The sequence below is a fragment of the Danio rerio genome, chromosome 12 (assembly GCF_049306965.1).
Source record: "Danio rerio strain Tuebingen ecotype United States chromosome 12, GRCz12tu, whole genome shotgun sequence".
Taxonomy (NCBI): Eukaryota; Metazoa; Chordata; class Actinopteri; order Cypriniformes; family Danionidae; genus Danio; species Danio rerio.
The window spans coordinates 24,446,661-24,467,808 of record NC_133187.1 but is presented as its reverse complement, the minus strand read 5'-3'; the positions used below and the strand labels follow the sequence as shown (position 1 = coordinate 24,467,808).

General features: G+C 35.0%; 1 protein-coding gene across 14 annotated transcripts in view; it reads right to left on the bottom strand.

Moving 5' to 3' along the window:
• ablim2 (actin binding LIM protein family, member 2) overlaps positions 1-21,148 on the bottom strand; it is a 120,550-nt gene that overhangs the window by 66,719 nt on the left and 32,683 nt on the right. For all 14 annotated transcript variants that reach the window (XM_073918443.1, XM_073918447.1, XM_073918445.1 and 11 more), the window contains exon 2: positions 12,159-12,314. In XM_073918443.1, coding sequence (XP_073774544.1) covers positions 12,159-12,314 — 156 coding nt within the window. The remainder of the gene's footprint in view (positions 1-12,158; positions 12,315-21,148) is intronic.

Below are 21,148 nucleotides of genomic sequence, written 5' to 3'. Positions count from 1 at the left end.
TGAACTCGAAATCAAATCTCTGGATAGACATTCACAACATGTCTGGCTCTCTGAAACCTAAACTTTGCAGTGCAAGAAGAGCGAGTAAACAAGATAAGAAAAAGTGTTTGACTGAGGTTTTAATTCCTTCACACGTTCCTCACCTGAGGAATCTCCTGAATTTCTGGCATACTTTCTGGAAGAATACAGTAAGCTATTGGCGAAAGGTCAACGAGAAGCTGCAAGGTTAAAACTCCCTCCTCAAGGCCAAGGTATTGCGAAAGCCAGCAGCAGTGACATGTAATTGGCAGGACTCACATCAACACAGGGAAGCGTTTTATTCCTGCAGGGTAATTTAACCCCTATACGCACTGTCCAAGCCAACACGAGCTAGCTGAAGTGATCCACATTCTCTGGCAACATAAAATGGCGCTGGACTGCATGCTTTCAGGGAGTTGGCTGGCTGGAGGGGATCTGCTGTCTCTCGACACATTTCCACAGTCTGAGAGATCAAACCTTCAACAATAATTCAGCAGACAGGGTACTGCTGTCACATCTGCAGTTAAAATAGTAAAAATGTTTTTTTTTTTTTAGGAAAATGATTCTGTTTATCAAGGCAGCATTTATTCAATGTCAAAAATAATTAATTGTTAAATATTTATTTATTAAATATTTATTGATTACTTAATGTATGTAGTTTCAAATAAAATTATTATTCCAGTCATTATTGCTTTTACCATTAATAATAATACCATCAATAATATTGATAATATATAATACTACTACTACTACTACTACTACTACTACTACTACTAATAATAATAATAACAATAATAATAATAATAATAACAATAATAATAATAATAATTATTATTATTATTATATTATTATTTAGCCTACCCAATTTACCTGTACCGAATGTCTTTGGACTGTGGGGGAAACCGGAGCACCCAGATAAAAGTCACACCAACACATGCAGGGAGAACATGCAAACTCCACACAAGAATGCAAACTAACCCAGCCAGGGCTCGAACCAGTGACCTTCTTACTGTCAGGCAACAGTGCTAACCACTGAGTCACCGTGCTGCCCTAAACCTTAATTAAATATATTCATATTTATAGATACCATTGTTTTATTTAATTTTTATATGCAATGAAAGCAAATGAAAGATTACATAAATATTAGCTTCATTTTCTGGCCTCAACATAATATATAAACTTAATGAATATACAAAATGATTCATGCTGCTTATATTGTAGTACCATAGTCTGTGCTGAATACAGTGACATCAGACTATAGCTCTTCATATAGTCATGAAAAACTGTGAAAAGCACATGTTAAAGAGTTACAACTAACCTTACAAACTTTAAATCAAACATCAAATATTTTGAAAACGTAACTTTGACCCAGTTTTTAAAATCCGTATTTGAACTGGTGGCTGGCTATCACCATTTTTGTATCGACATGCATTGTCACATGTTAAGTTGAGTCTACATCATCATACACTGCATCATGATTTTGCCATCCAGCAGAACATGCTGGAAACAACACTGTTAGGTATTAGCACACCTCCGCCAATGAACCTGCTGAACAGAACAACTCCTGCATCATCATCTTTATTTGGCTGAGCTCCACAAGCTCCAGCTGTGACTTTCACCTTCATAGTCCTGAGCATTCACTGCACTACAGCACAGTGTTCTTTTCTGCCTCTAATGACCTGTAATTACACACTAACTCAATCGATAACTAACACACAAGTGCAAATTAGTGTGAACCAGCATAATGAACGAAACATGGCCATGTAAACACTTGACAGTCTGAAGCACTAAGAGAAAACACTGAACATGCAAATATGAACAGTCTACTGGCCATAGTTTACTAAATAAATACTTAAAGCAATACAGCAAAAACAAAAACACACATATTGACCTTATTCTAAAATGCGGAAGTGCGCCTGTTTTCGCGATTGTCTTAGAACTTCCATTTCAGTCGCCTATGGGAGAAATGACAAGGAATAATAAACGCCAAAAAACGGTCAAACTACTTGCTCTACAAACAAATGTTTGCATGACTATACAGACCAAGTAGAATAATATAACAAGCAAATATCAGTTTACAACATCAAACAGCGAAACGAGCAGTTTTTAATGTCTAAAAATGAATGAAAGTGAATGAGACCGGAAGTCTCGTGCCAAAAAGATTCAAATGGCAGCGCCCGCTCGTCTGCGGAGAATAAGGTTAATACAGTGCCAACAAGCATTAATAATTTCACCCCTTTTCAAAAAGCTTAAAAAAAAAACACTAAAGAAACTAAGAAACAATGCTGTTTGAGGCTCATGGTTTGTCATTTCCATGTGTTGAACGTGATTAAGTTATCATCATAACATTTTGAAGTGTATGTTGGGTGTACCTCCTATCCAGTAATAGTGTACACAGACCACAATCCTCTCACTTTCTTGTGTCAAATGCACAACTAGAATCAAAGGCTGTTGAGGGGGATTTGATTCAAAATTATTACATTGAAATTCAACACAAGAAGGGAGTAGATAATGTGGTCACTGATGCACTTTCTAGAACATAACTAACCCCATATTCTTTTGAATGTACAAACATTAATATTGAGGGTATAATGTTTTTTAAGGGGTGGGGTGTTACATGTTGTTTCATTTTTTCCTCCTCCTCTCTCTGTTTTTATTTGCTGTTTGCTATCCTTCTAAAATCTAGACATTCCGATTTGCTCATGGAGTTTTTACGAGTAGACCAGTGAGAAGAGGATAGGGTCATTTAAGAGCTCCAGTGACAACTCGGACCAGACCGGGGGAATACTTCGTCTCTTGTCACTGCTTTGTCTTTCTGTGTGACACTTGTGTGTTTGACCTGTTCTCTGATTTGCTTCATGATTTTGAGTTGTACATCTATTCTTAACATCCAAACTACAACTGCTTAAATCTAATAAAAGGGAAGTGAAAGTACGGTCTGTCACGTGACTTGCATTTTAGATACACGTAGATCATTCTGTGTTAAACCATTAGGTTAGAAGCGGGTGCTACCCTCTGTATGTTTTCTCCGGCGACCATAGTTTTAGTGATGGGTGTCAAAGATGTTTTTATTTCTATTTTCAGCTTTCTCTTTAGGTATTTAGTGGTGGGGAGGGTTTAGTTAGCGGATATTTCATTTGCAATTTTTTTAAATTTCTTTTATTTTCCTTCCCTCTATCAAGTTTGTTTCAAATTGCTTATTTTGCACTTATTTATTATTTAAGATTAGTAAATTTACTTAATTTTTTACTGGGTGATTAAGTATTCTTATTTATTCTTTCTTATCTTTATTGTAAATAAAGTAAACCACTTTTGTTTTGCCATGTACATTGTCTATGTAGATTCATAGCAGCTAACATCTCAAAGGAAATTTAAAATATATTGGGTTGTCATAATTATGTTTAGCACTTTTCATCCTCTGAGCCACACAGGGCGTAACACTAGATATTTCTAGGTTTTATTTTATGACACATTAAATATATTTAAGATGTATTTAAATTTCTGTGATGGAAGTTCAATTTCAAGTATTTTTAATTTAGTCTTTTAACGTAGTCATCTGAAATCCAACATTACCCTTAACAAAACCCTTTTTCATTCCTTTTTATATGTGAAGGATATTTCCAGTTGAGGACATCCCCAACTGTAAAGAAAACACCAAAAACAAACATCCCACACAGACACGCTGTCACAAGCACCAGTGATGTTATACTTACAGATTGCTGGTAAACGCACAGGTCGTATAGAACTACAGATCTGCCATTATTTGGACTACAGGATCCACTCATGCACCACACATACACATATTGGTTACTGATCCCGTTTGATTACACTCATATAGCTGAAACTGCTCAAAGACTGATTAGTTGGACTATTTATACACCACACTAAACTTTGCTGAGTGTTGTTATACCGATTGTGAACATTCCGACACATTTTCCCTGCCTTGCCTTGTTTTGACCCTCGCTTTGTTTTGTTTGTTTACGCTGCTTGCTGCTTGCCTGTACTGACCATCTGTCTGCTTATTGACCAGGACTTTGGATTGCCAGTATACATCTCTTAGCTCCTGGGTTGACTGTTGCTTGCCTGACCATTCTCTGCATAATTAACCCTGCATTTGGATCTGCACCTCTGTTGTCAGCGTCCCACTTCACTCACACACACATTTACAGATCATCCTGCCTTCACTTGCAAGATACATTTTAAGAGTTTAAGTTGAAAATAGGTAGTAACCAATCATTATTACATCTTGCCTTTATCTGCAAAATAAAATACCATAATACTAATGAAATCTGAGTGGTTCTCTTCTGATTCAAAATCCAAAGTGACAGATGGAATTAGAGCATAATGTGTTCCCAATAAAAATGTCAGTAAAAGATAAAAATCCATATTTGTCATTTCAAAACATCTGAGGTCTCCATGCAGCATTTTGAGTTATTTGTGTTAGGTTATGAATAGGAGGACTCTGTGGTTCTATTTCCCTCATGAGCACTATATTAAAAGGGGAACTAAATAAAGTGTGCCATTTATTAATTCAGCTGAATCCTCCAGGATCTGAGGAGTTGTTATATAAAGTCAATGTGTGCTCAGTTGCAGTGGAAAACAGTTTAAAACGAAAAATTTGATGTAGCCTTGAGCCCACAAACACTTTGTGCTCTGTCCTTGAGTAGGAAACAATTTAATCTTCTGTGTTAAATCAGACTGGCATGATTTCATTTAACTGTGAAACATGGTCATTGGAGGTTTCAACAACTGAAATGACAACTAAACTAAACAAATTAAATGCAGACTCAAAAGAAAGCAAAAGACTGTAATAAAGCATGGTCATACTTCAGTAATAATATATATGTTACTTTATTTAACCAGATAAAAACCCATTGAGATCAAGATCTCATTTACAAGGGTGAACTGGCCAAGAGGTCCGCAACGACTTATGAAAAAAATATTAATAAGAAATAGAAAATAAATATAATATAAAAATACAGTTTAGTGGTTCAGCTATATCACATTACAATATATAAAAAATACATACATCGAGAAATGGACTGTTGTTGTTTGTTAAAAAGGATAGAGCAAACGATGTAATTGGGATGAGCTCAAACATTTTTTGTTCAGACTGAAGAGTACTCCAGGATGAGAGGGAGGCATGACTAAAGGCTTGCTTTCCTATTTCAGTTCAAAACAGGGGAACAGTCAAATGAACATAGGGCGCATTGGCTTTTGGACTGATGAAGAAGGGAATCTAGGGATGAAGGCACCAGTCATAGAGGAACCTTGTAAAACAGAGTCATCCAGGGGGATATACCTTCTTACATTCAGAGAAGGCCACTCAGCTTTGGCATACAATTCACAATGTCTCTGATAGCCTGTAACAAACCTTAGAGCACTGTGATAAACAGAGTTTAAAGGCTGAAGACATTTGGTTAAAGCATTCATATGTAAAACATCCCCATAGTCAAGCAATGGTAAAAATATTACAGACACCAAATGTGTACAAGCTTTAAGAGAAAAGCAGGATACATTTTGATAGTAAAATCCAAGCTTAGCTCTCCATTTTCAAATTATAAAATTTTACTATTCAAATTTCATTTTACTAATTTCACTTTTGAAAAACTGTGTTGTTGTTAGAAGCACACAGTTTTACATGGTAAATGTTTAGACTTAAAATTAAGCAATTACCAATAGTGCCCTTCATGCTGAAATGCTTGTAAATTACCGTAAAATAATCAGCAACATTTTACGTCGCAGGAGGTACGTTTTTTATCGTTTTTGTTTTTGCGAATCCATCAGAGGCCGCTGTGTATGCCTTTTCATTCATTCATTCATTTTCTTTTCAGCTTAGTCCCGTGTACGCTTTTTCAGATATCAAATTTCTCTCGTCAGTGCCATTTGCACCTATTCTTTTCGTGTATATCCACCAGAAGCAGCTGTCAACTGATTGACCGACTGTTTTTGAACAGGTTTTATTTTAACTGATTTCTGAAATCGTTCTTCGCCAGACTCAAACTCCATCATCGCAGTCGTCTCTTCTCTGTGTCTCAAGTCTGCCGACGTATGCGACGAGCAACTGGACAAACTAGTAACAGTGGCAAGTCGTCCACATGGAGGTAAGCACAAAAAGAAACAGAAGCCGTCAGCAGGGTTTTACCACCCCGTAGCGTTTGTTTTTAAAGATGAAATGCTGCCATACGCACAGTTCATACTTCACGCTCTCCAGAAATGTATGTGAGGCTACATCTTCACAATGAGCCTTGTGTTGGTTTTGACAGATAAGACATCATTCATACACAGTACCAAAACATTGTTCATTCATTGATCTAAATCCTCAGAAAACACAAATATTGTAAAATTGGACTGATTTTATCTGTCAAATTTGACAGCCTCTAAATGACAATTGTAAGATGATCACACAAAATGTAATTTGCTCTTAAAAACACATTTGTGAATGTAACTACGCACTGTGGTACTTGACAAAGGTTTGCCAAAGTAGTCCTAAGCCCATGTGGTGATATCGCTTATGGCAGTGGTTCTCAAACTTTTTTCATCAAGTACCACCTCAGAAAAAAAATGTCTCTCCAAGTACCACCAAAATGAGCAGTATTGAAATACAGTAGCGTAGTAGGCCCAGTAAAGCAGCTACAACTCTTCACGGTTAAAAAATGTGGCAGATTACCTCAAAAATATATGGCTATATGGCATATTATATACATAATTTTTGATAAATTTTGAAATGTGTGTAGCTTGTACATGACATATTTCATTCCTCTGCGTACCACTAGAAGGAGGCCCGCGTACCACAGTTTGAGAACCACTGGCTTATGCTGTAGACGAATGACGATTCTTGATGCAGTGCCGTCTGAGAGATTGGGGATCAGCTAAGGCTTACTTCCTTGTCAAAATTCTATCAGATTCTTTGAACCTTTTAATTATGTTATTCAATGTTGAATCTGAAATATCTAAATATCTTCCTATTTTTTTTAGGAAAATTGTTTTAAAAGATTTCATTAATTTTCTCACGTTTTTGTTGGCAAATCTGGTTATCCTCTGTCTATCTTTGCTCCTACAGGACTAGACCTTTCTTGGATGCTGCTTTTGTACTAAATAATTATAATAATTGTTTTTATTTGCATTTTCCATACTGCCACAACTTTTCTGATTTGAGGTTGTAACTGAATTAAATCCTTATAAAAGTAACTAATTATCATGAACAGTAACTATTGTGTTTATTATAATATGGACACTATAATAAATAAATTGTTATTATAAAACACCTATGAAATGTAATATAAACAAAAACAATAAAACATAATAAATGGCTTACAACTTAATAATCTTGGTTTATATATTAATATTTACTGCACTGAACAGAACTGGCCAACAAGTAAGTCTAAAAATAAATTATGTTTTTTTTTTTAAGAAATGTAACATTGTCCAACCCCCAAACACACACACACACACACCAATCATCATAGGCGACATCCCAATATCCCCCACTCCCATTTCAGTGAGTTCAATTATAATGAATGATACAGTATATCAAATATATAACGCCACGTTATTGTCAGTAACAGTACTGAGGTTGCAATTACTTGTTACTGGAAAAAGTAAATATGTTAGTAGTAATGTTGATTATTTATAACACTGTTATTCCTATCACTGCACATTTGTGATATGAAAATAAATTCTATTTCACAGTTTGAAATGTCCCTAAATACCAAAGAAACTTGCATCACAATCAATAGGTTTTTGAATTACAAATCATGGAACCTTTTGAGCATTTTCATGCATACAAGTGCAGCATATGTCTGCAGTGTGTGAAATCATATCACTTGCCAAACATACTAAATATATGTGACTCTTCATGTTTCAGATGAACTCTGGTGCTATCAGGACACAAAAAAGAGAAATAACATGGGCTGCCTCAACACACACACATACAAACACACACATACACACACACACACACACACACACACACTCACACACACACACACTCACACACTCACAAAATTTACGGGAAATCACAGACTTTCTAAGAATTTGAATCAAACCATTTCAACATATTCCCTGAATGAAGTATCAGGATTCAAGAATTTCCTATGGGGTGTGTGTGTGTGTGTGTGTGCAGTTGCAGAGTGTGTTAATACTAAAAAAACTATCAGCAGGGGATTCAGATGAACAAAAGGCAGCTGTATAAGGGTGTTTTCAGTGGGGTGTAGGTCACAGGTTTTAAAAAGTAAACACATACCGCACACACACATGCACTACGCATGGGATGATAACCGTTTTCAAGGTGCACCATGGTTTGGAAAAGTCAAGGTTTTAAAACCATCAAAATGTTGTTATAATGTTCCTTTATGTTATTACTATACTACAGTATATGTACGTTTATATATATATACAACAGTATCTCCAGCTGAAAAGGACCCTCCACATCAAAAGCTTCTGTTCCAAAATATTTTAAATGTTGCTTACAATAAAATGTATTGTGTTCAAAGGGGAAAATGTTGTTGTTTTTTTACCCAGACATTTAAAAAGAACTTTTTTCAGAGGAGTAATCACAATACCACGAAACTGATACCACGTGATATTTTTATCTAAGCTTATCATGCAAACAAAATCTTATACATGCCTGACATACACACAGACACACACAAAACATATATATTAAGTAGTCAAAAGTAAATGATATTTGATATGCAATGCTTTGATAATATCAAATTTGAGCATGTTTTGAACTGATATTTCTCTCCAGGTATTCAAAATAATTGCATATAAAATGTACAAAAAATGTGCATTTGTGATATCTATGCAAAAATGTTTTTTTCAATGCAAAAAGAAAGAGAACGTTGTATGTACTGAAGAAATTTTAATGTATATATATTATTAATCCATATGAAGATATGCACTAAAAGTGCATCTACAGTACCCATAAAAATAAGTTTGCTTTCTATTAAAAATTCAGATAAATTGCTCTACGTAATTGTCTATGCATACAAATGAGTATTGTGATTAAATAATATATTCCACTGTTTGAGCTCACATGTCTGGAATGAATGTTGGGCGTGCTCAGTCCAGCCTTTATGGAGCAATGAAATCCCCACTGTGCAGAATAACATTAGCATGTTGTCATGGTGTGCATGAAACAAATACAGGCAGTTTTATGATAAGCGAGTTCCCCCACGTGTCTCTGTCCTTCTCCAGACCTCCATACGAAGGCTCCAAAACATCTTCGGATGAAGCATCTGGTTTGTTTGATGTTTTACATAACAAATGAGATGAAGGTGGTGTGACAGCATACTGAGTGTCGGAAAGACACACACACTCACACATGCTTCCTGTAAAAACAACAGCCGCCCACAAAACCAGAGTGACTCCCATAAAACCAGTGAGGCTTTTGTACTCATAATGGTGAGTCAAAAAAATGGTATATGATTGAGAATATACAGTATGTGCAGGATTTAGGCTGTAAATAAAAGGCTTTGGTGTTAATGAATACAGACATTCCCTGCTGGTCATGTGATCTATCAATACACCTATTAATCAAGCTCTTACTAGACTTTCTAGAAACATGCAGGTGTGTTGAGGCAAGTTGAAGCTAAAATCTGCAGGGCACCAGCCCTCCAGGGCTGAGTTTGAGAACCCCTGGCATAATAGCAGATTCAAAAACAAGACTAACATCCTATGCTAATGAGGGAGAGTTCATCACTAACGGGCAGGGCTTTCCTCCGTACAGAGAGAGAATGTCAACCAAAGTGCCTCTGCAGACTGTTTAGAATTTTTACCTTATGAAGCTGATTAAAATCACAAACTGTTGCCACAATATTGTGTTTAAACTCCTTTTAAAATTGATTTTTGTATGACAGGTCCTCTTTACACAGGAAAGATCCACATAATTTGTCTTATTTGAAGATGAGGGTGCCATGGAGAACTGTTATTTTTATATTGAAAATCTTTGCTGCTGGTTTTTTTATTTTTTATTTTTGTAATAACGAAAAATCATTATCCATTAAAATATTTAGCAAAACAGAAATATTTCTACTTTCCAATTAAACCTCTGTATTTGGAAATCCTTCAGAAACTATTTTAATATGCAGATTTGTTGCTCAAAAACATTTTTAATAAAATCTGTTGAATACTGATAACAATGTGTTCAATGCTTCAACAACGCTTTGTAATATGTATGTGGAAAATGCACATCGATTATTAGAATTAAAAATGTTTAATAAGATTATAAATGTCAATTTTGTGTTAAAATATTTCTATAACAAGTGATGGGCAGTATTTAAGATATTAAATATAAAATAGTATTTTGTCATTTGTATTTGATTAGGGTTTATGAAAATGGTTGAATATTTTGTGTCAAAATACTTCAGTGTCTTGTATTTTTGTATTTTTAAAATACTGTAAAATACTTTGTAAGAAGTCTACATCAAGACATCAAATGCATCCTTTGATTAGTCTTTGAGTGTTACTGACTCTTCCATTTGAAGAAGAATTTAATAAAGAAAGAGTATAACTACAAATATTAGTAAGTTTGGATGGATTGCTGATGCCACATGTTTGTCGTTAAAACAAACAATATAAAAATAAGTCTAACAGTGACGATTCCTTCAATACTTCATTGGCTGTTTCAAATGCCAGTAGTTGATCAGTAGATCTACTGTATAATTAGTAAGAGAAAAGATGTAAGCATTAAAATGCCACAACATATAAACACAAATATTTAATAAACAAAAACTCCAAATACAGTTTTTATATTGAATACTGAAGAGTCCAATAGCAAAGTATTATCAATAGCAAAGTAAATCAAGTATTGTTTACTTCACGGAGTCAGTTTAATGGAAAAGGGATTGATTGAATAGGTCTAATTGATAAAAGACTTGCAAAGAAATGTCATGCTCCTTTTTAAAAGTGTTTTATAGTATTTTTAAAATACAAAATACAGTATTTTATTTTAGTACATTTTGTGGCTGCTGTTATTTGTACTTTATTTTTATACACCTAAAATTAAGGTGTTTATTATTTTATTTTAAAATGCATTTCAATGTAGTTTTGCCCAACCCTGCCTATAACATTTGTATAAAGTATTAATTTCTCACGAAAAAAAAAGGTCTTACTGACCTCAAACCATTGTAAATGCATAGCATAGGTTATCTAGGAAAGATTCATATTATGCTGTATACAGTGTAAAAAACATTATTTTGTTACCATTTTATTTATTTATATTGTTCTCTTGGTTTGTTTGGAGTCTGAGCCAAAAAAAAAAAAAAGAATAAATAAATTATATTTAGATATGTATTCCTGGTTTGCTACTGTGTTCAAATATGTAATTTCTAATGTACATGTAAATCCAAGTCCTAAAGCTAAACATACATAAAAGGCTTTGATTTGCCTTGTTACTGACCCATTTTTGACATCATGTCCAAAATATATGTATTTGGCCTTTTTTAACTAGCCCTTATAAGTCTGGATTAAATCTATAACCACTCATCAGTAGCTAAAAACATGACACTTATTTAAAATAAAAAGCACCAAGAGTGGAAACTTATCAACAAAAACAACAGCAGCAACTGTAATTAGACAAATGGCGTGCAGGAATCAAACTGTCTAATGCTCAGGGGTAAGAATAAACGTGCTAAACTCTATTAAGAAGCTCACATTGTCTGAACCCCAAGATCCCCTAGCAACCGCTATCTGTGTTCACAACATCATCAAGCTGAAAACAGCCGGTGCTGGGAGAAATGGTCTAGCACATGCATAAGCACACATGCACACACCAGTACACTGACAGACAAAACAGGAAACCCCAGTAATCCAAGGGTTTGGATTAAGTTGAATAATCCTTAATGAAATCAGATCGCAAACAGATGAAACGAAGTCACCTTAACAAACTTTCTTTCTCTACGGTCACACAAATATGCACCTCACCCTTTCCATTCAGACATAATGACTGAGTTTGTTGACATGAAATGCTGCACAATAAAACATTGAGACGTTTTCATCACATCTGTTTTGTGTTCAGGTTCTGGAAGTTGCCTTTCAAGACTCCTTTAGTGTAAAAGCCATTATGTAACTGTCTGATAACCGTCGCATAATAATAGTCCGTATGAATGGAGTGTGTGTAGAGACCGATGTGTTACCTTTGCAAACAAAGCACTTGATGTGGAAGTGTTTGTTCTGCACCCGGAGCACCTCTCCTTTGCAGGGTTTGCCACAGTTTTGACAGGGGACCGGGCCACTCTGCCGCTGGCCCTTCTGCTGCTCCAGGGGACTGTGGACAGCCTGCTGGTGAAACGCTGTGGAGACACAGTGATAGACAACATTTGGTTTTTAATATTCCCAGATAGCGCACAAAAACTGAGAGGTATAGAATTACTCACAAATCTGTGAACTAACTTAACCACACCTGCAGTTATCTCGATATTAGCTACATGTCTAAAAAAAAATTGTTTGGTGAATATTATTGAAACTGGCATAGTCTATACTACAGAGAAATGGTAATAGTAGTCTGCTTGTACAATATTTACAAATTTGACACTAACTACTTTCTTTTTATTCTTATTGTATTTAATATTTGTATTATTTTGTGATTTTTTTGCATGTTACTACAAAAATCACAATTTGAAACTGTCTTTATTACAGTTTTTCTCAACCATGTTCCTGGAGGACCACCAGCTCTGCACATTTTCTATAGGTGCGTCCCAAATCACATACTTATGCACTATTCTACACCATTCTGTAGTATAAATAGTGTAAGTAGTGCATTCACTCAAAAAAAAAAAAAAAAAAACTCTGAAAAAAAATAATTGCACTTTAATTACGTGGACGATGCACTTACAGTATTCAATTCAGTATTCATTAATATGAAGTGTTGAATGTTGGACACTTCACGCACTCAACAACCACTGTTTTGTACACTTAGCGGAAGCGGGGAAGCTATTGGGCAAACATGTTGGATTACTTCATTAATTTTGGAAAGTGAAAACTAAATTTTTCTACGAGAGTGATTATACCACCTCCCGATGGTAAATGCGATTATTCTCATAGCAGGTATTATTTGGTGCTTTGGTCATTTCTTTCACTAATTTGGCAATCGTAAAATGTCATCAGGGAAACGGTTTGAATTTCCGCTTAATAAAAAAATTTCCATTTGGGACAGCGCTACATTCATATACTATGCTGTTCAGTGTTGTTCATTCATATACTATGCTGTTCCGCATAAGTGCAAAGTGTATAGTGTGCCATTTGGGACGCAGCTAATGTCTCCTTAACCAAACACACCTGATTCAGAAAATCAGCTCGTTAGCAGAGACCAAAAGGCCTGTAATAGGTGTAATAGACAAAGGAGACATCCAAAACATGCAGTGTTGGTCCTTCAGGAACATGATTGAAAAACACTGCTCTATTACACACACACACACACACACACACACATATTTTTTGTGAATTGTGGGTACTTTACATAGGTCTCTATTGTTTTTATACTGTACAAACTGTATTTTCTATTGCCCTAAGCCCACCCTACCACTAAATCCAACCCTCACAGGAAACTGTGTAGTTTTACTTTCTCAAAAAATATATATATTCTGTGTAATTTATAAGGAGTTTCACTCGCAGCTGATCTTGTTAAACAAAATGCAATTTAATGACACAAAAATGCCCCACAATATTCAAAATAAGTAAAAAAAACTGGCTGTCATGATTACATTTCAAAAATAATAATGTGTCATTGCATTACATTCAGATGTGCACATATTGCTTCAGATTAAGGATCTGTTTACATTTTTTATTTATTTTTTTGCAACACTGAACATTATAACCAATCACACATTTCTGTTGAGCTTTTTAATGTATTAGCCAATCAAAGCCGATGTGTTTGGATTAGACACCAGTGATCACTGAATACTTCTTTTTAAGTTATTGCAACTTTTACCTCAGAAGTTTTACTTTTTTCTCAGAATTGCATGAAACAGTCTTAAAATTCAGACTTTTCCCTTCGTAAATTCGAAATTGCAAGCTATAAAGACAGAATTGCAAGATGTAAATATGCAATCCTGAGAAATAAGTCAGAATTTCATGACATAAACACAATTCAACAAAATCTGAGATTTTTGCAATAATTGTTTTAATTTTTTATTCAGTGGCAGAAATGAGCTTCCGTATGTATGATGACAAAAAAAATAGTTGCTGTACCAACTACAAAAATGATGATCAGAGAAACCCTACCAACATATAATGTGCTCGTAGAAAATAAAAACGAAAAAAGTACACAAACATCGTTATTATCTTTATTTATTCATATAAAATAATATAATTTATTACATCACTGAATCAACATAAATACTTTGATTGATACTAACAATCCGAGCTGATCCGTTCAGTCAGACTAGAGTTTGGGTATGCAAAATTCTGTTGTACGGCACTGCGAAAAAAGGCGGGATTTTGTTGTAGTTGACTAAACATTAAAAATCGAGTGATTGGTTTATATTTTAAATTTCTGTATGCAGAGGTCATGTTTTGATCTTGGATTTGATCTCACATAGCCACATGATGTGATTTCACAGATCAGAGTACACCAAGCTTGAACTTTCCAACACAGTGAACTGCAAAACTTGTCGCACGTGCTTGCATTTCCGGTCTGCCGCATTCGCATGCGTATGAATGTCTAAGGGGAGAAAAGTGCTGTGTGACTATGGCTTTACTCTAAAACTCAATACAATGACATGTATGGTTTAAAATAAATAGAAAACACCTGTAAAAATCAACATGGAAAATTAGCTTTATAGTACACCAGGCCCTAATTTTACAAACTTTTCTTAGAGTGTGTGGGGCTCTACATTGAACTGTTGAACTTTTGAACATTTTTAAGCTTCTGTTTGTGCCCGTCTGCCATCCAATATTCACACATACTCCATTACAAAAGGCGTGTAAACTCAAACAAACACTTCATAATACAGTCTAACACGCAGCCAAAGAAAGACCTTCAACCTCTTGTTTTAAAAGGGTGTGTAGAAAAACTGGTTCTGTCGGACATCCCGTTCTATTCTATGGTGGGATTTTCACAACAGGTGAAGTCTGAAGAATAAATAGCTATAGAAATGTGTTTTTACTTGTTCACAGAAGCAAAGATCCTGTAATTGTCCCTCATTTGATGATACATTTTTAAAGGCTTCTGGTTTTAGCTCGCACAGATTTGCTGCATGAGCCTTTAACGCTAATTAGATAGAAGTACTTTGGGAGGAAACTACAGCAATCATTGAATGACTGTGTGTGTGTGTATGTGTGTGTGTGCATGTGTGTGTGTTTGGCAGCATTTGCCATATCATGAGGAAAGACAACCCATGTGCCAAGTCATAATAGTAGTCACAGTATGAAGTATATAACACTCCTGTTAATTGCAACTAATTTAACTTTTGTAACGTGACATTTTAAAGAAAATAAAAATGTAGAGCGACCCTATCAACCACTGGATTTTAAAATTTATTTAGTGTGCTCTAAATGTTACCGAATATGACTTTGCTAAAGAAAATGACTAGCAATCTGTCTGACAATATGCAATACCCTTCTTAGCCTCTCAGTAATGGCACCAGAATAATTAGTTAAAATGGGAAGCTTTAATACGTTGTATGTTTTATTATACTGCATAAATTATCATAAACAGAACCTTAAATTATATTGATAAAACTATGCTGCTTCTTCCTCAGGTGATCACAACCAGAAGAACCAAAAGAGGTCAACTGTGGCATTATAAAAGCTCATCTGTTTTTGTGACGCATTAAGCTTGTTTCTCATAAGCAATTGATTCAGTGCTCTTGTTTCAGCTTCAGGCCCAATCCCAATTCTACCCCTTAGCCCTTACCCTTACCCCTACCCCTCGTTTTGCACGTGCACGCCAAGGGGTAGGGGTGTCCCAATTCTCTTTAGCTTGAAGTCGTAGGGCTAAGGGGAAGGGGTGAATAGCCCTTCGAAAGAAGATTTTTCGAAACCACACTCGAAACCAAGGGGTAAGAAATTTTCCCAGAAAACACCTGCCACAAAAGCAATATTGCTGAACCCGGAAGTAATGAGATCCACAAATAAGTATTTTTGTCATTATTATGAATTTTTACGACAAACGAACATGTGTTTTAATATATTCATAACCGCGTTCGTGTTTTACCATCATGCTTTTTACCGTACCGGAGGTAAGTCTGGCTGCGTTATTTTTTTTTTAATCGAGCGAACGCACACCGCTCCGCTCCTCCTCTTCGCGCTCACCAGGTTGACGGCTTGCCTCTGTGTGGAGGGCTTTCCCGCCTCGACCAGTTTGTCTGCTTAGCTCGCAGCGTTACGTCAGCGGAGTATAGGCCCAGAGGGAGGAGGAGCTGGCCACGGCGACAGGGATCGATTCCAGGGAAGAGCGGTTCTAGAAATCAGGTAAGATGAAAAACAGAATCCTCTAGTGTATTCGCGGAAACAAAAACTGCTCGAATACGTACCTCCCGGGACATATTTTGCGGTCTCCAGAACGTCCGCGGGGCTACGTTGAGCCAATGAGCCAAGGGTTGGTAAATACACAATACAGTTAAAGCAGAGTACAGTCAAACATCTTATTGCCACTTTAGATCGTTATGATAACATACTATATGCTTTTAGTGATTTCCTGAAGATAAATACCAATAAAAAACAAAACTGAAATAACTACAGCAGTCGCGATCGTCTGATCTTACATGAACCATCAGATCACGAGGGCATATGATGATGTGTGCAGGTGATGTAGTGTTGTCCCAATTCTTAGGGGTAAATTTTCAAGCCCTTCCCCTTAAACCTCGGTTGTAAGGGCCAAGGGGAAGGGGAAGGGTAGGGGTACAAAAAATAGAATTGGCATTGGGCCTTACAGTGCTACATTCTAACATGATTTTAAGGTTTTAATACTTTAGCACAGTATATTTTTGCCATGATTCCACACAGTGTCATCAAACTATGCCTTTGTTTGTTGTGAATACATGCCCTCTAGTGGTGAAAATTATATACTGTGCTTTTAAATGTGCGCCGCATTTATTCCTGGTTTAATATCAGACCATTTTTGTCACAACTGATTTGACATCGTATGTTGATTAATAATTGACAATGGGTCTTAGGATTAATAATCATATCTTGTATGGTTTATATCACAGTGGATGAAGTGAAAAAAAAATCGTACGTTTTTAGGGATTTAATGACATCTTGACATAAAAGTCAAAATGAAAGAGAGACAAGGTTATTAGTGCTGCTTAAAATTATATAAAAGAAACTGGCTGCTCCTACATTATTAAACCAATACGTTAAGGTAACTCAAACCGTTTGAGAAAAACTAATGCAACAATCATTTAAGTTCAAAAAGAAATCCTAATGAGTACTGTGAACTTAATCCATTTGAGTAAATGAAAGAGTTTGAGCACAGTAAAATAAAATAAATGAAGAGAACTCAAACCAACTGAATACTGTAAAACTGAAAAATTAAGGCAACTCAAACCGTTTGAGAAAACCAATTGCAACAAAACATTTGAGTAAAAAAAAAAAACAATCTATTTGAATACTGTGAATTTTTAAGTGCCCATTTAAGTTGAAGAAATTAGGTTTTATATTAACTCATTACCTTCAACACTGAGTTCAAAACTCTTTTCAAATGAGTAGAATTAACTTTCAGTTATTTTTGAGTGAATTTTCAATTGATAAAGTGTTCTGTTGGGTTTTACAGTGTAATGTTTTGCTTCTGTACACAAAAGTCAGTCATTAGTGCCACTTTCTCAGCTACATCATGAAATGTCTCTGAAACATTGTTAACTGGCTTTCCCATTCACATTTTATTCACCAATTGGCACACCATTCCGTTAACACTTGATTCTAATACATTCTGCAAACTCCCACTGTATCAGCTTGTTTTTATATATCTCCAGAGAGACTCTTGTGCTGCTGTACCTCAAAAATGGCATGCTGGGAATGTTTTAAGACCCCTTTAAAGCTGAAGCTATTTCCTCCTTTCACAAATCAGGTACAGCAGTGGACAAAACACAATAAAAATGATGAATGACACTGAGCATGTAGACTGTATATGGTAATGCATTATACCAGAATTATTCATCTGAGGTTGTAGTCAAATGACAGAATAATGACAGTATTTCCATAAACATCTCTTCAGGTTTTTTTTTTTTTTCAGAATGCATGTTTCCAATAATGAAGCTTGAAAGGAGGGTTGTAAACCCCCCTTAAAGAGTCAAAGCATTTAACAAATTGCAGGTTTATTCCAGCTACTGCAAATTAAAACCAAAGACCCATGGGAAAATAAAGGACAAACTTCATCTTTCTGGAGCAGCCTGTAGTAATTTATTATTATTATTATTATTAACATTTTGAACAATTTGAATATATTAGCCCTTGTGTACTGTTCAAATTTACTACCTTTTGTTATGTTAGGGATGAAAACATCCACTAAATTAAACTAAAAATGCATCAGATAAATATATTTTTTTAATTTTGTATGCATAAATCTGTTAATCAACCTCAGTCTTGATCAATCTACTAAATGTTTTTAAAACAATTATAGGATTTTAACTTATTAATTGCCAAATTCATAAAGTATGCCACTAATTTGGTTAAAAAAACACACAAAATGACTTATTTTCAGTATATATAATTGTGAACTGTTTTTTTTTTTTTTTTTTTTTTTACCTTTTATCACGTCTTGGACATGTAACAACATTGGCTTTGATGCAATGTTAGTTTTTGTGTAGCATAGAATTTTCTCCATAATTTACATTTTTCTCCCTAATTTACTGTTTTTGGCTGTTTTTGCCACATTCACTTCCATTGTTTTTGTTTACTGCATGTACAGTAGTTCTGAGAGTTGAGATGCATATTTTTGATTTGATTACTGTAAGTGCGAAAATGTCACTCTCACACTCTTAAAGACACACACACACACACACTTTATTTTGCCTTTATACTCCATTTAAAACCCAGAATCTAAGCATTTTGCTCAGGCCTATCTAAAGGGTTAACTGTGCCAACAGATGATCAATATGAAAAATTACAAGTTTGACCTTTTCCCAACAGGGAAAACCACCAACAATCAAAAATGCATGATTATACGATGTCATGGTTTTGCAATCAAAACACTTGGTTAATGGAAGTCTATGGGGCAAACAATGCAACAAAGCCAATGTTGTTATGAATCTTTCACATGTTCAAGACTGTGAATAAAGGTTAAAAAAAATCCAGTCCACAATTACTCTCTATATTGAAAATACATCATTTTGTGCTTTTTTCACCAAATCATCATTTATAAATTTGACAATTAAAGAGTTAAAATCCTGTCATTTTTAAATAACATTTTTACAGCAGTTTAATTTAGAGGATGATTTTATCCCGAACATAACAAAAGGGTAGTAAATTTGCCCAGAGTGTACTGTACAGTTATATATATTTTTTAAAAATCAAAGCATTTTCCCAAATTATATGTCAAAATAAGATTTGCCACCAAAAATCATTCTGCTGGCCGCAACACAGAAAACGTTATGGCCAAATTGAGACTCAAAATCCCCACAGAGTGGGGTGCACATCATATTAAATTATAAAATAATATTAAAAGTTTAAATACAAGAAAAAGACAAAATTAATAGATGGAAAAAAATCTAAATTAAAATAGTTGCCTGAACAATTAACTGCAATATTTACCTTTAATTAAGACTAAAATTGAAATAAAAACAAAAAATAACAATAATGATGAATAAACCCAAATAACAACAATAAATTTAACAAAATCACATAACATTCATTCATTTTCCTTTCGGCTTTCACCCTTTATTAATTTTGGGTCGCCACAGGGAAATTAACCGCCCACTTATCCAGCATATGTTTTACGCAGCGGATGCCCTTCCAGTTGCAACCCTTCACTGGGAAACACCCATACACACTTATTCACACATATACGCTACGGTCAGTTTTAGCATACCAATTCACCTATAGCCAGTGGTGGAAAGAGTACTGAAAATTCATACTCCAGTAAAAGTACCACAACTTGCCTAAAAATGTGCAAGTAGAGTAAATGTATCGGCTGTAAATATCACTGAAAGCATGAGTAAAAAGTAGCCCTTTCAAAAGTACTCAAGAGTACTGAGTAGTGAGTATTACGGTGTAAAAAGCTGATGCATTTACATGTCATTTGTGGATGTGTGTAAACGTAACATTCTGTAGTGCATTCAGTTATCGCCCAGCAGGCACACAACGTCATAAGATGTTAATATTAGGTTAGATTTAGGTCATGACGTTAGGTGATCAAAATTCAATATCTAGCCAGAGTCTATAAGGACAATGTTATTTTGATGTCCAATAACGATATCAAATGACGTTGAAATTTGGTTGATTTTAGGTTGTGTTGGAAAGAGACCAAAATCCAACGTTGAGCCAATATCTTAAACCAACATCATATTGCCGTCCAATACTGACATTTATTCGTCAGGTATGGCAACCAAAATCCAATGTCTGATAGACATCATTGTGGTAACGTCCACACAACTTCAAGCTGTATTGACGCTAATTAGACTCATTAGACGTTGATATTTGGTTGATTTTAGGTTGGATGTTGGACATTGACATCAGCCTGATGTTGGGTTCTGAGGTCAAACCTCATTTCATTTCCAAACAAAATGCAACGTCCCTACGACATTGGGGTACAATGTTAATCTGACGTCATGACGCCATTTTGGTCATCACACAGTAAACATCCTTCATCTTCTCATCAGTGACATGAATATAAACAGTCTTTGGGTCAATGCGTGTAAAGATTTAGGACATCTTATTGGACACTTTTAATGCTTCCAAACAGTTTACTGCAATTAAAAATCGTCCATGTCTTGAGGTATTTTATTATAATGAGATTTACTTTCTATGTGTGATTTCATTGGACAGGAGTCACAGGACTGATTTTTCTAATCCCCATAGACAAGGAAGAATAAAGTAGTGACTGCAGGTTGAAGGGGAGTAGTGGAGTAAAAGTACCGATACTGTACCATAAATGTACTCAAGGTAAAGTAAAAGTGCACATTTCTAAAACTTAGTAAATTACAATTCCTGAGAAAAACTACTCAATTATAGTAATTTGAGTATTTGT